General features: G+C 46.5%; 1 protein-coding gene and 1 non-coding gene across 3 annotated transcripts; both read left to right on the top strand.

The window, feature by feature from the left end:
* Positions 1-1,829: 1,829 nt before the first annotated feature.
* LOC136500807 (4-coumarate--CoA ligase 1-like) lies at positions 1,830-14,099 on the top strand. 2 transcript variants are annotated; one of them, XM_066496252.1, is made up of 5 exons: positions 1,830-2,935; positions 6,816-7,014; positions 13,167-13,380; positions 13,508-13,613; positions 13,777-14,099. In XM_066496252.1, the coding sequence occupies exons 1-5, from the start codon at positions 1,886-1,888 to the stop codon at positions 13,897-13,899; spliced, it is 1,692 nt and encodes a 563-aa protein (XP_066352349.1). In that variant the 5' UTR covers positions 1,830-1,885; the 3' UTR covers positions 13,900-14,099. The 2 variants fall into 2 exon arrangements, with proteins under 2 accessions (XP_066352349.1, XP_066352348.1); XM_066496251.1 differs by lacking the exons at positions 1,830-2,935; positions 6,816-7,014 and adding exons at positions 8,049-9,656; positions 11,380-11,578 and having other exon boundaries at positions 13,777-14,097.
* A 637-nt stretch (positions 14,100-14,736) lies between these two features.
* On the top strand, positions 14,737-14,811 carry TRNAR-UCU (transfer RNA arginine (anticodon UCU)). The gene has a single exon. It is a non-coding gene; the product is annotated as a tRNA-Arg (tRNA).
* The last annotated feature ends 335 nt before the right edge of the window (positions 14,812-15,146 follow it).

Raw genomic sequence — 15,146 nt, 5'->3', positions numbered from 1 at the left:
GGGGCGAGCACAATGCCCCTCACAAGCACTTCTCCGAAGCGCCGCACAAGCTTCTCGTGGGCTTCCACGGAGACCACCACCAAGCCATCTAGGAGGTGGCAACCTCCAAGAGTAATAAGCACCACCGGCTTACAACTCGATCATCTAGTGCCACTCGATGCAACCTCACAATACAATCGCACTAGAATCACTCACTCACACAATCGGATGATCACTATCAAGTATGTGTGAGATGGAGGGCTCCTAAGCACTCTCAAGCATGGACACAAAGTCCCCCGAGGTGCTCAACACCAGCCATGGCCGAAGGCCACTTCTATTTATAGCCTCAAGGGCTAAACTAGCTGTTACCCCTTCACTGGGTAAAAATCAGGCCGACCGGACGCTCCGGTCGTGTTGACCGGACGCTGGACCTCAGCGTCCGATTGCCCGATGACAGCCACATGTCACCTACGTTCAATGGCATTCTTCCGATCTCAACGGTCATCTTCTGACCGGACGCAGCAGCTTCAACTGACCGGACGCTGGACCCTCAGCGTCCGGTCATTTACAGTAAGGTACCAACCTTGACCGGATGCGTCCGGTCGCACATGATCGGACGCGGCCCTAGGTTATACCTTTGCCTTGCGCATTCCATTCCATCTCCTCCAATGTCGATGCAACACATGCACCAACACGATCAACAATGATATGATCCACTTCATATCATCACGTGATCATATTGGTTCATCGATCTTGACTTTACTTGCTCTTCACCGTTGCCATCGTCCATCGGCGCCAAGTCTTGCTCAAGCTTCACCGCCACGTGGTCCATCACTCCAAAGCCTTCGACTTGCCCTTCACGCTTGCAACCGGTCCATCAAGCCAAGTCTTGTCTTGATCTTCTCCACCTTGATCACATGACTCAATGTCATGTCTCATGTGCATTTAAGCTCATTCATCATCACATGTGTGAGCTTTGCAACATTTCCAAGCCATTTCACCTTCCTGGCATATGTTGCTCACACACATGTACCTGTGGACTAATCACCTGTGTATCTCACATAAACATAATTAGTCCGCCTAGGTTGTCACTCAATTACCAAAACCAAACAAGGACCTTTCAGCCGAGGACGCTCCTCCCTAGGCCGTTGCTCGCACGTCGTGGTGTCACATGCAGTCTGCACGAGCTCCTTCCAGATGGCCGGCTCGCAGGGGATGCGGGGGCAGTCCCACCGCACCGCCGGCTCCTTCCCGTCCCTAAGCCCCGCCCCACCACCGACTTCTCCTCCTCGCTCGGCCTGCCCCAAATGCCGGCTCCTCTCCTGTTCTCTGCGCGCCTTGCCATAGCTCAAATGGTGGAGGATTGAAGATGACAGGTAGGTCCCGGTGGTCAGTGTCTATTAAGAGAATTTAGGGGCTTTGTTTTAGAGGCTTCTGTTGGAGTAAATACAAAATAGAGGGCCAACAAAAATAGGAAAACACCCAAATCAGAAATGAGGGCCCTGATTTGGGAGCTGGACACAGCTTCTATCTTAGTTAATACAGTATAATAGTTGAAATTTTTATGCTTACACGAAATTCCTATTGTTTGTCCTTCTGACAAGACAGCTCAGTGACCATCTCCTAATAATAATCCAACACTGCAAGCCGCAACCCTCCACAAATATACATTTTACAAAGCACTCCCTCCCATAGTCCAGCCCAGTCCTTCATCACATTTGGCACTTTTATTCAGCAATTAATATGCGATTTCCCACCAAATGCTGCATCATGCATCACCCTTTTGGCCTTTGTATGTAGCAAAGACGACAATAAGTAGCAAGTAGCGGATACTGCAAATCTTGCACACGCAAACCACAGCCAAGCAAGCCCTCCCTGTCCCGTCCCTGGTGTGTCACTGATCTCGATGTGGTCCACCGAGGAGCAGCAGCAGCCGGTGGCCGTCGTGGAGGAGGCGTCGCCGGAGATCATCTTCCGGTCCAAACTCCCTGACATCGCCATCAACAACACCCTCCCGCTGCATCGCTACTGCTTCGAGCGCCACCCCGAGGTGGCCGACCGCCCCTGCCTCATCGACGGCGCGACGGGCGCCGTGCTCACCTACGCCGAGGTGGACCGCCTGACCCGGCGCCTGGCCGCGGCGCTCCGGCGCGCGCCGCTGGGGCTCGGCCGTGGCGCGGTGGTGATGAACCTCATGCTCAACTCGGCCGAGTTCGTGCTCTCCTTCTTCGCCGCGTCCCGCGTGGGCGCCGCGGTCACCACCGCCAACCCGATGTCCACGCCGCACGAGATCGCCAACCAGATCGCGGCCTCCGGCGCCACCGTCGTGTTCACGGAGTACATGGCCGTGGACAAGCTCCCCGTCAAGGCGGACGGCGGACTCACGGTCGTCCTCATCGACGCGCGCCGCGACGGGTGCCTCCACTTCTGGGACGACGTCATGGCCAGCGTCGCCGACGACGAGGACCAAGAAGAAGCAGAAGCGGCGGCGGGCTTCGACCCAGACGACGTGGTGGCGCTGCCCTACTCGTCCGGCACGACGGGGCTCCCCAAGGGCGTGATGCTGACGCACCGGAGCCTGAGCACCAGCATGGCGCAGCAGGTGGACGGCGACAACCCCAACATCGGCTTCACCGCGGACGACGTAATCCTGTGCTCGCTGCCCATGTTCCACATCTACTCGCTCAACACCATCATGATGTGCGGCCTCCGCGTCGGCGCCGCCATCGTGGTCATGCGCCGCTTCGACCTCACCAGGATGATGCAGCTCGTGGAGCGCCACCGGATCACCATCGCCCCGCTGGTGCCGCCCATCGTGGTCGCCGTGGCCAAGAGCGACGAGGCCGCGTCCCACGACCTGTCGTCCGTCAGGATGGTGCTCTCCGGCGCCGCGCCCATGGGGAAGGACATCGAGGACGCCTTCATGGCCAAGCTCCCCGGCGCCGTGCTCGGACAGGTACGTGCCGTGCCATGCCAGACCGAGCGCACCAAACGCCACCGGCCGTTTTTCTCCGTTTTCATGTTTGCTTGTCTCATTTGGGTTGTATTTTTTTTCTTTTATGCTTGCACTTTTGGATTTTGCGTCGTGTTTTATGTGCAGTTTCTTGATTTTTTGAGACTCCCTTTTCTTTTTCTGAATTCTGAGTGCCCATTTCTCCTGATTATGTTACTATGTGAATGTGGTGCGTTAGCGTTGGGGCCTACGGATTGATAATCTGACTGTGAACCATGACGGGATTGGATGCATGGTCTTGATAAGCTTTCCATGGCCGTTGGATGTTCCTTGAGTGGCTTAGATTGACTTTTTGATATTCGCGTAGGTCAACCCTCACATCATTCATTGGCACGTTTGACTGATCCAATCCAACGACGCCCATGGAGAAATTCCTTCACAAGCATAGGATACCTTGACAACTCAATTGATTAATTCGGGCATGTGTTACACTATGAAATGAATATGGTGGTGCCAGCTAATAGGCAGCCTGTTCGTTTTGGCTGAAACGATCGTGTGTTATTACTGCTAGCTGGTTTGGTGTGAGAGAAAACTACTATTCTGGTAATCCACGATCGTTTACGACCAAGCGAACCGGCCGATGATTCTAATACTAGCTGTTAGCTACGAAAAGCTTATATAGCTAATACAATAGCCTTTTGTTAACTTGGTTACTATTAACGGTCCTGTTTGGATGTTTTAACTAATGGTTATTAGCGGTATTTCATTATGGACTTAGGATAGCGAATTAACAGTTTAGCCGGATAGTTTGTTAGTACTCCCTCTGTTCACAAGAGAATGTAATTCTCGTTTTTCAAGAAGTCAAATCGTTTAAATTTTGACTAAATTTATATAGAAAAGTACTAACATTTGTGATATAAAATAAGTACCTTTGGATTAGCTCTAGCATATATTTTTATAGTAAACTTATTTGGACAGATAGGCCCGTTCGTTTCGCTGAAAAAATAAGCCGAAATATTTTTCCGGTTGATTTATTGTGAGAGAAAAACACTGATCCGACTGAAAAAACAAGCTAAAAAATTTGGATTATAAGAGAAGCGAACAGGACCATAAATGCTAATATTATTTAATTTAAACTCGATCAAATTTAATCTAGATTGATCGGCGCAGATTTCATAATTGCATTTTTTTAGACGGAGGTAGTATGGTTGGACTATTAGCTAAAGGGCATTGGATCCACTAGAGCTAATCATTACCTATTTTGATCCATACAGTCTGAACCTGAACCATGGATTTGATAGCTTTTTTTGTTTTGAAAAAAGGGGTATTTACCTATGAGTTTTAGCAATGAGATTTTAGAATGTTTTATATCCAATCTAGACAACATTCTGGGAAAACGTCAATTTGGGAAGATCACTTAATTAAATGGTCTTTAATGTTGTTTTTTACTTTGGAAACAAGTAAGCAATATTTTTCATATTTCTTTTTTATATTATCCATACATATATAACAAAAAACAATCTATCTAATTTGTCCTAGTACTAAGACAACTCTTGCGGCGGAGTTGTTGAAAAGTTGGACTTCTGAGTGCTCAGTGCTGCTCCCTCACGGCCGGTACACGGTAGTTCTGCCTTCTGACTTTCTGAGTGCTGCGGACTTCTGAACTTTGAGACTATCTCCAACGGAGCCGACCCAAACATGAGACATATCTCACCGTTTGGCTCACACAACGCGAAAGAAGAACGAACGCAAAACTGGCGTACTCCAACAGCGAACGCAAAAAGAGAGGTCTGGGAGGCGTGGGGGCAGAGCTGAGGCGCGTCGTGTGGGCGGCCGCCGGGTTCGCCGGAGGTGGAGGGGCAACGGGGCCGCGGAGCTGAGGCGAGGGCGTGCGGGAGGCAGCAGGCTTCGCCGGAGATGAAGGGGCAGCGGGCCGCGGCGTCCACTGTGCTGGATCTGTGGCCGCGCGCTGCCGCCAGGGCTAGGGCCTGCGCCCCGAGCGATTCGCCGCGCCGCGCCAACCATGGCTGCCCGCGCTCGCTGGCCGGGGCTCCCGCGCTCGCCGGCAGCGAAGGAGGAAGGGAAGGAGCGAGGGAGGGAACGCCGGTCGCCTACCATGTCATTGGAGTGCGTTGAGGTTGCCGTTGGGGAAGCATCAGGGAAGCCAAGGTTGAGCTCGCTAGCAAGTCGCCGCCCTGGCCCACGCTTGCCTAAGCCGCGCTCGCCGTCGAGCTCGCCTCTGCTCGCTCACCGCGAGGCCACAACTGCCGCCCTACTCCTCTTCCCATCCAGTCCTCTCCTTGCCTCTTCCTCTCTCTCCCCTTCCACTTTCTCTCTCTACCCCGCTCTGCTTCCCTCTCATCTTCTCGCTGAGCATGGACGCGGGCGTCGCTGCCCGCTCCCTACGCCGTAGGTCGCCGCTCGGCCGGGCGCGACAGGACCTTGCTCGCCGCCACAGACCATGCCACCAGCGCCCAAGGCCTCGTGCCCTCCATCTTCTCCCTCCCCCTTCTCTCCCTCCTTGACGACTCTCTCTCTCTCTCTTCTAGTCGGAGTGCCGCCGGCATTCCTCTCTCCCTCTTCCTCTCCTCTCTTTCTTCCTCTCTCCCTCTCTCCGCGAACGGGAGGAAGTCTGAGACTGCCGCTGCCTTCTCCCTCCATCTCTCTTCCTCTTCTCTGCTCTACTCCGCCGCGCCGAAGCCGAGCGCTCCAAAGCCGCTGACAGCGTTGCCGCAGCCAAGCGCCGTAGCCAAGCACTGCCGCCCTGCTCTGCTTCTCTTTCCATGTCTGCTCTGTTTTCTCTCCCTCCCTCCCTCTCTTTCTCGCGGACGACGCAGTTTTGGGTTCTCTCTTAGCTCGGACGCAAAATAGGTAGTGCATTTGCGTACTCCGTTGGAGGGTGTTTTTTCCTTGTAGATGATGCATTTTGGGTATGGGTAACGTGTTGCATAGCCTGTTGGAGACAGTTTGAGTGCTGCGGACTTTGGACTTGGTACACGGAAGTTCAATGGTTGGGTGCTGATGATGTTGAAGGTTATATTGGTAGGAGGTTGTTTGTTTACTGACTTCGATGTGCAACATCAACCTTGCATTTCATGTAAAGATTAAGATAAAAGGGTGGATAAAATGCCAACTTAATTAAATAAAGGAAGAATACTTCTGTTATAGATATCGTACTTTTGAAATGTAATCGGCATTGCAGCAACTCTTGATCAACAACCAATGTCTCGACTTTTGCTCGGGATGAGCAGTGGGTAAGCTTAGGTGGGTTTTAGTTAGAGGATTGCGAATGGACGCCTAGCCATGTTGGTTAGTTGCCTCTAGTAGCACTCCTATTCACTCAAGATAAGGATAAAAAAATCAGCTCTCTTTCTTATACGAGGGTTTTCTCGACCCAAGTATGTAATATCCTGTGACTATCCTATCTCATAGATTGAGTATTTTTGTTAAGGGGTTGCTGTAAATTTTTTTTTGGGTGTGTGTGTGTGGGGGGGGGGGGGGGGGATCCCAAGGATTTTACAATAAATTAAATAGCTCGTCAATGACTTCCTCTAATAATAACTAGAATATTCTTCAACCAGTGTCCAGTAGAGTAGAAGCAAGTTGGTGATGGATCTGTTCTGTTATTCGACGACCACGTCCACAATACACACAATGCAAAGTCAGTCAGTCCATTGGACAACAGAACTAAGAATATACTCGTACTAATCCGTTCGTATCGCCCTTCTGAATTTTATTCCGTCCCAAACCAAACTTTGGCATGCTCTGAAACTTCAATTCAATTCTACTCCGTATATGAAAGCACTCTAGTACAATCAGCTGCATTCATATGTATCTGTGTTGCCTCATCTGTCTGTGTGTCATGTCACGGAACGCAACGCAGGGGTACGGCATGACGGAGGCCGGGCCGGTGCTGTCCATGTGCCTGGGGTTCGCCAAGGAGCCCTTCAAGGTGAAGTCCGGCGCGTGCGGCACGGTGGTGCGCAACGCCGAGCTCAAGATCGTCGACCCGGACACCGGTAAGTCTCTCGGCCGGAACCTCCCCGGAGAGATCTGCATCAGGGGCCAGCAGATCATGAAAGGTACTAGTCTCTTTTCCTCGTTCGTTCGTTCCAACCTCCAAATGTTGACTTCGGGCAGCTCCATCTCCATGCTTCCATTGGAAAATGGATGGATGGACTGCTGGCTGGCTGGCCCACACATCCCATCCCTAGATCTAATCTGACTTGGAAGTGTATATATATATATATATATATATATATATATATGCGCTATTCTACATACTATTCTACACCAAGCTGTTATACTGAACAGAATTCAATAGTATTTAGTAATCGCGTTTCAGTATCGTTCAATATTTTCGAGGTACTGGTGTAGTATTGATACTGAACATGGTTTAGTACTACTCAGTATTTTTTTAAGTCAGTTTTGGCTTGTGGTGTAAAATCAGGGTGTAGTGTGTGTATATATATATATATATATATATATGTGTATATATATATATATATATATATATATATATATATATATATATATATATATATAGAACTACTATCCTATAGCTGGCTGCAGAATAACTTATTCTGTAGCCACTTTGAGTTACGATAATTACTATGTTAATTTACGAGATTTACAGTAACTCCTTACTAAGTGGTTTACTATAACGTTATGGTAAATATTCCCATGTGTTATAGTAACCCAACTATCGTAAATATATATTGACATTATGGTAAATTAGTATATAAAATTATGGTAAATAGAGGTGGCTACAGAATAACTTATTTTGTAGCCGGCTGCTGAATAGCCTCTCCCTATATATATATATATATATATATATATATATATATATATATATATATATATATATATATATATATATATTAGTCGCGTTTCAGTATCGTTCAGTATTTTCGAGGTACTGGTGTAGTATTGACTGATACTGAACATGGTTTAGTACTACTCAGTATTTTTTTAAGTCAGTTTTGGCTTGTGGTGTAAAATTAGGGTGTAGTGTGTGTGTGTGTATATATATATATATATATATATATATATATATATATATATATATATATATATGCACAAGTGGTTCGCCGACTGCACATCATGTTGTTAGTGCTTCACACATCCTTAATCACTCCTCAACTTTGATTCATGAATAAAGTATCACAATATGATATATAAATAATGTGCAGCCTAATCTAGTAGGAGGGCTTTGTGTTGTGATCCTAATCTTCAAAACAAAGCCGAGTTAGATGAACCGTTCCATTCCCATGTCATGTGTACCTTCCTGTCCAGATTGGCAACAGAAATAAATTAACATTAAATTAAATAGTCTTAGCTGAGAACTGACAGCTTCGATTCAGTCTGGCTATGGAAGTCTCCTTCCTTTCCCTTGGTGTGATAGCTGAATTCATCATGAATGGACTGTACTGAATACTCCAAGATCTGATCCCACCGAAGTGAAGTGGGGCCTGCAGCAATGTTTTGTTTTTGGTAGCTGCTTGCATGTCAATGGCGACAGCAGCTGTCGATTTTCAGTTAGGCCACTGTAAATTGTTATGTACAACTATTCGTTACAAGCACGTGTTGAGCTGTTGACATATACACCTCCTGTCCCAAAAAGAAGATGAGGTTTTAGCTATGAATGACTCATCCTTTTTAGGACCGAGGGAGTATGGATCTACTACCAACTGATGACACGGACATAAAATCGAATATACAATTGATGGAAAGAAATGAAATTTAGTCACATCTATGATCTTTTTTTCATTATTTTTTATGATAATTGCTAATTGGTCGGAGTTCTCACAGACACTGGGTGCTACCGTCATTCACCTAACGAAGTGATGTATACTGTGCAGCTGAATTTGTCAAGCTTTTAGTTTGGTTGCCATCCAGTATTATTATAGTCTATCCTTTTTTTGGATTTTGGTTAAGTTACTCCCTGTTCTTCAATAAACTACAGTATTATATGAGCAATGCAACTTTGATGGTTAGAACTTATATTAATTATTACATGGCCAACCCCATGTCCACGCCGCACGAGATCGCCAACCAGATCGCGGCCTCCGGCGCCACCGTCGTGTTCACGGAGTACATGGCCGTGGACAAGCTCCCCGTCAAGGCCGACGGCGGACTCACGGTCGTCCTCATCGACGCGCGCCGCGACGGGTGCCTCCACTTCTGGGACGACGTCATGGCCAGCGTCCCCGACGAAGAGGTCGACGACGAGGACCAAGAAGAAGCAGAAGCGGCGGCGGGCTTCGACCCCGACGACGTGGTGGCGCTGCCCTACTCGTCCGGCACGACGGGGCTCCCCAAGGGCGTGATGCTGACGCACCGGAGCCTGAGCACCAGCGTGGCGCAGCAGGTGGACGGCGACAACCCCAACATAGGCTTCACCGCGGACGACGTAATCCTGTGCTCGCTGCCCATGTTCCACATCTACTCGCTCAACACCATCATGATGTGCGGCCTCCGCGTCGGCGCCGCCATCGTGGTCATGCGCCGCTTCGACCTCGCCAGGATGATGCAGCTCGTGGAGCGCCACCGGATCACCATCGCCCCGCTGGTGCCGCCCATCGTGGTCGCCGTGGCCAAGAGCGACGAGGCAGCGTCCCACGACCTGTCGTCCGTCAGGATGGTGCTCTCCGGCGCCGCGCCCATGGGGAAGGACATCGAGGACGCCTTCATGGCCAAGCTCCCCGGCGCCGTGCTCGGACAGGTACGTGCCGTGCCATGCCATGCCAGACCGAGCGCACCAAACGCCACCGGCCGTTTTTCTCCGTTTTCATGTTTGCTTGTCTCATTTGGGTTGTATTTTTTTTCTTTTATGCTTGCACTTTTGGATTTTGCGTCGTGTTTTATGTGCAGTTTCTTGATTTTTTGAGACTCCCTTTTCTTTTTCTGAATTCTGAGTGCCCATTTCTCCTGATTATGTTACTATGTGAATGTGGTACGTTAGCGTTGGGGCCTACGGATTGATAATCTGACGGTGAACCATGACGGGATTGGACGCATGGTCTTGATAAGCTTTCCATGGCCGTTGGATGTTCCTTGAGTGGCTTAGATTGACTTTTTGATATTCGCGTAGGTCAACCCTCACATCATTCATTGGCACGTTTGACTGATCCAATCCAACGACGCCCATGGAGAAATTCCTTCACAAGCATAGGATACCTTGACAACTCAATTGATTAATTCGGGCAGGTGCTACACTATGATATGAATATGGTGGTGCCAGCTAATAGGATTCTAATACTAGCTGTTAGCTACGAAAAGCTTATATAGCTAATACAATAGCCTTTTGTTAACTTGGTTACTATTAACGGCCCTGTTTGGATGTTTTAACTAATGGTTATTAGCGGTATTTCATTATGGACTTAGGATAGCGAGTTAACAGCTTAGCCAGATAGTTTGTTAGTACTGGCTCTGTTCACAAGAGAATGTAGTTCTGACTTCTGACTTTCTGAGTGTTGCGGACTTCTGAACTTCTGAGTGCTGCGGACTTTGGACTTGGTACACGGAAGTTCCATGGTTGGGTGCTGATGATGTTGAAGGTTATATTGGTAGGAGGTTGTTTGTTTACTGGCTTCGATGTGCAACATCAACCTTGCATTTCATGTAAAAATTATGATAAAACGGTGGATAAAATGCCAACTTAATCAAATAAAGGAAGAATACTTTTGTTGTAGATATCGTACTTTTGAAATGTAATCGGCATTGCAGCAACTCTTGATCAACAGCCAATGTTTCGGCTTTTGCTCGAGACGAGCAATGGGTAAGCTTAGATGGGTTTTAGTTAGAGGATTGTGAATGGACACCTAGCCGGGTTGGTTAGCTGCCTCTAGTAGCACTCCTATTCACTCAAGATAAGGATAAAAAAATCAGCTCTCTTTCTTACACGATGGTTTTCTCGACCCAAGTGTGTAATATCCGGTGACTATCCTACCTCATAGATTGAGCTTTTTTTTGTTAGGGGGTTGCTGTAATTTTTTCGGGCAGGAGGGGTGGGTTTGTGGATCCCAAGGATTTTACAATAAATTAAATAGCTCGTCAATGACTTTCTCTAATAATAACTAGAATATTCTTCAACCAGATTTTTGCAAAAGCGTAAAAAAAACTGGACATAGGGATTTCAGTGTGTCCAGTAGAGTAGAAGCAAGTTGGTGATGGATCTGTTCTGTTATTCGACGACCACGTCCACAACACACACAATGCTAAGTCAGTCAGTCCATTGGACAACAGAACTAAGAATATACTATACTCGTACTAATCCGTTCGTATCGCCCGTCTGAATTTTATTCTGTCCCAAACCAAACTTTTTGGCATGCTCTGAAACTTCAATTCAATTCTACTCCGTATATGAAAGCACTCTCTAGTACAATCAGCTGCATTCATATATATCTGTGTTGCCTCATCTGTCCGTGTGTGTCAACGCAACGCAGGGGTACGGCATGACGGAGGCCGGGCCGGTGCTGTCCATGTGCCTGGCGTTCGCCAAGGAGCCCTTCAAGGTGAAGTCCGGCGCGTGCGGCACGGTGGTGCGCAACGCCGAGCTCAAGATCGTCGACCCGGACACCGGTAAGTCTCTCGGCCGGAACCTCCCCGGAGAGATCTGCATCAGGGGCCAGCAGATCATGAAAGGTACTAGTCTCTTTTCCTCGTTCGTTCGTTCCAACCTCCAAATGTTGATTTCGGGCAGCTCCATCTCCATGCTTCCATTGGAAAATGGATGGATGGACTGCTGGCTGGCTGGCCCACACATCCCATCCCTAGATCTAATCTGACTTGGAAGTGTGTGTGTGTGTGTATATATATATATATATATATATATATATATATATATATATATATATATATATATATATATATATATATATATATATATGCGGTATTCTACATACTATTCTACACCAAGCTGTTATACTGAACAGAATTCAGTACTGTTAGTCGCGTTTCAGTATCGTTCAGTATTTTCGAGATACTAGGTGTAATACTGACTGATAGTGAATATGGTTTAGTACTACTCAGTATTTTTTTAGTCAGTTTTGGCTTGTGTAGAATAGCACTGTCGTGTGTGTATATATATATATATATATAGTGGTTCGCCGACTGCACATCATGTTGTTAGTGCTTCACACATCCTTAATCACTCCTCAACTTGGATTCATGAATAAAGTATCACAACATGATATATAAATAATGTGCAGCAAATTAATCTAGCTCGGTCAACAAGAGGTGATACTCTTCTGCACTGCACAAATGGTTCAGACAGACGGCATTGCGAGGAGTTTATTTGTCAGTTAGTCCCTTGCGACCGATGACGTTGTCCACCCACCCTTGGTGATTTGTTGTTGGTGCAGCGGTTGAGACTTGAGAGCTCTAGTAGGAGGGTTTTGTGTTGTGATCCTAATCTTCAAAGCAAAGCCGAGTTAGATGAACCGTTCCATTCCCATGTCATGTGTACCTTCCTGTCCAGATTGGCAACAGAAATAAATTAACATTAAATTAAATGGTCTTAGCTGAGAACTGACAGCTTCGATTCAGTCTGGCTATGGAAGTCTCCTTCCTTTCCCTTGGTGTGATAGCTGAATTCATCATGAATGGACTGTACTGAATACTCCAAGATCTGATCCCACCGAAGTGAAGTGGGGCCTGCAGCAATGTTTTGTTTTTGGTAGCTGCTTGCATGTCAATGGCGACAGCAGCTGTCGATTTTCAGTTAGGCCACTGTAAATTGTTATGTACAACTATTCGTGACAAGCACGTGTTGAGCTGTTGACATATACACCTCCTGTCCCAAAAAGAAGATGAGGTTTTAGCTATGAATGACTCATCCTTTTTGGGACCGAGGGAGTATGGATCTACTACCAACTGATGACACGGACATAAAATCGAATATACAATTGATGGAAAGAAATGAAATTTAGTCACATCTATGATCTTTTTTTCATTATTTTTTATGATAATTGCTAATTGGTCGGAGTTCTCACAGACACTGGGTGCTACCGTCATTCACCTAACGAAGTGATGTATACTGTGCAGCTGAATTTGTCAAGCTTTTAGTTTGGTTGCCATCCAGTATTATTATAGTCTATCCTTTTTTTGGATTTTGGTTAAGTTACTCCCTGTTCTTCAATAAACTACAGTATTATATGAGCAATGCAACTTTGATGGTTAGAACTTATATTAATTATTACAAGACTTGATGTGCCAATGTGCTTTTGGTCAGGTTACCTGAACAACCCGGAGGCGACGAAGAATAGCATCGACGCCGACGGGTGGCTGCACACTGGCGACGTCGGCTTTGTGGACGACGACGACGAGATCTTCATCGTGGACAGGCTTAAGGAGATCATCAAGTACAAGGGCCTCCAGGTGGCCCCCGCAGAGCTAGAGGCCCTGCTCATCACCCACCCAAGCATCGCCGATGCCGCTGTCATCGGGTATTAATCACTTGACCTCATCATCATCTGCTCCCAACCCTAGCTACTAGCTAGGTGGTTTGTGCAACAATGGATGCTCGGTACGTATTTCAGTCATTGAGAGGCATGGTGCCTACGATCATTGCAGGAAACAAGTCGAGCCAGAAATCGGGGAAATCCCGGTCGCCTTTGTGGCCAAGGCCAAAGGGACCGAGCTCAGCGAAGATGACGTGAAACAATTTGTAGCCAAGGAGGTGATATTTATTTTCTTGATGCCTCCGTTTGAGTTCATGCATGTTCTGATGGTAAATGTGAACATTAGGAATGGAATAATAGAACTCAAGATAAAGAAAATGAATACATGCATTTGTCCTCTCTTTTCCCCCCTTTTGACTGAGGGACCTTCTGCTGCTCCAGGTGATCTACTACAAGAAGGTCCGTGAAGTGATCTTCGTGGACAAGATCCCCAAGGCTCCATCGGGCAAGATATTGCGCAAGGAGCTAAGGAAGCAGCTTCAGCAGCAGCAGCAAGTGGTGTGATTAAAAAAACAACCCGTGCATCGTTCTACCTTTTATGATTTGTTCAGATGTAGTCAAAGGGAGGTAGAGTTTTATCAGAGACACAGTGAGTTTTATCTCTTGTGTAATGTATATGGATATTGGATTTGCAAAGGTACATCATATTGAGCTGACTTGTTTAGTGTTTCTGGTCTAGTTGGTGGTGGTGATGGTTCCTACCTCATAATGTTCATTATTTTTCCTCTCAGACGTAGTTTTCATCATTGTAGATTAAAATATAATATATTTTGTTATATTTTTCATTTTGTTATTCACAATAGCATATAGTGGCGAATTGAGTGTAGCTCAGTTGTTTAGATTTCTTATGGTGAAACCTACTCATCCAAGTTCAAATCCTTACTTATCTTAGCATGGGTGTTTGTCTTTTTTTTAGATTTATTCTAGGATTTACAAAGTGTTTGCTTCCACCAGTAGTAATGCAAACGGTAACTAAACCAGGTTATAGATGTAATTGAAAGTGGGGTCAATCATTGTGGTCTTTGTTTGGTTTCGGAATGCAACGGCATCAGATACAAAATATGTACAGAATTACAATGATCTGACTATGCTCCGGAGAGTCTTTCAATCTGCCGGATTACCGATTGCGCTGTAAAGGACCATATCTATTGCACTGTAGCTAGTTGCCGACAACACCGAACCAAAAGTGTGTAACCGGATTGCTTACCCTCCATAATCATAAAATGCCAAACCAAACACTACCTTAATGGTGTTATTATTCATAGGATAGGGGTGAGGGCAAAGTCTGCATTTGTTAAAGTTGTCGATAAATAACTGACAAATGTATCAGAAATTCAATAGGCGCCCATGGCCTAATGGATAAGGCGTCTGACTTCTAATCAGGCGATTGTGGGTTCTCGAGTCCCACTGGGTGTGAATAATTTTTTTTTATTTTCCGTTTTTAAAACGTACATGAACTCTGAACTTTTGTTGCGAAAAAAGCATCGCAAACCTTTGGCAATACACCTATAAAATTACATATGGAACCAAAACTGAATACCAACAAGCTATCAAAAAACTGAGTACTAACAATGTAATGGGTCCAAACCATATATTAATTCACTGGTACATACAATCGGATTGACTGGAAACACAGCAAAGCATTCAGTAACTAGTTTATCATCCTACCATCGAGCTTAGGAACGGCACCCTCTGCACTAGAACAACTCTGACGTTTCAGATTCGATGATAATGAACACTGTATAGCATTT

Source organism: Miscanthus floridulus, chromosome 13, assembly GCF_019320115.1.
Source record: "Miscanthus floridulus cultivar M001 chromosome 13, ASM1932011v1, whole genome shotgun sequence".
NCBI lineage: Eukaryota > Viridiplantae > Streptophyta > Magnoliopsida > Poales > Poaceae > Miscanthus > Miscanthus floridulus.
Note: the sequence above shows the minus strand (reverse complement) of the source record. Positions and strands in the feature narration are given on the sequence as shown.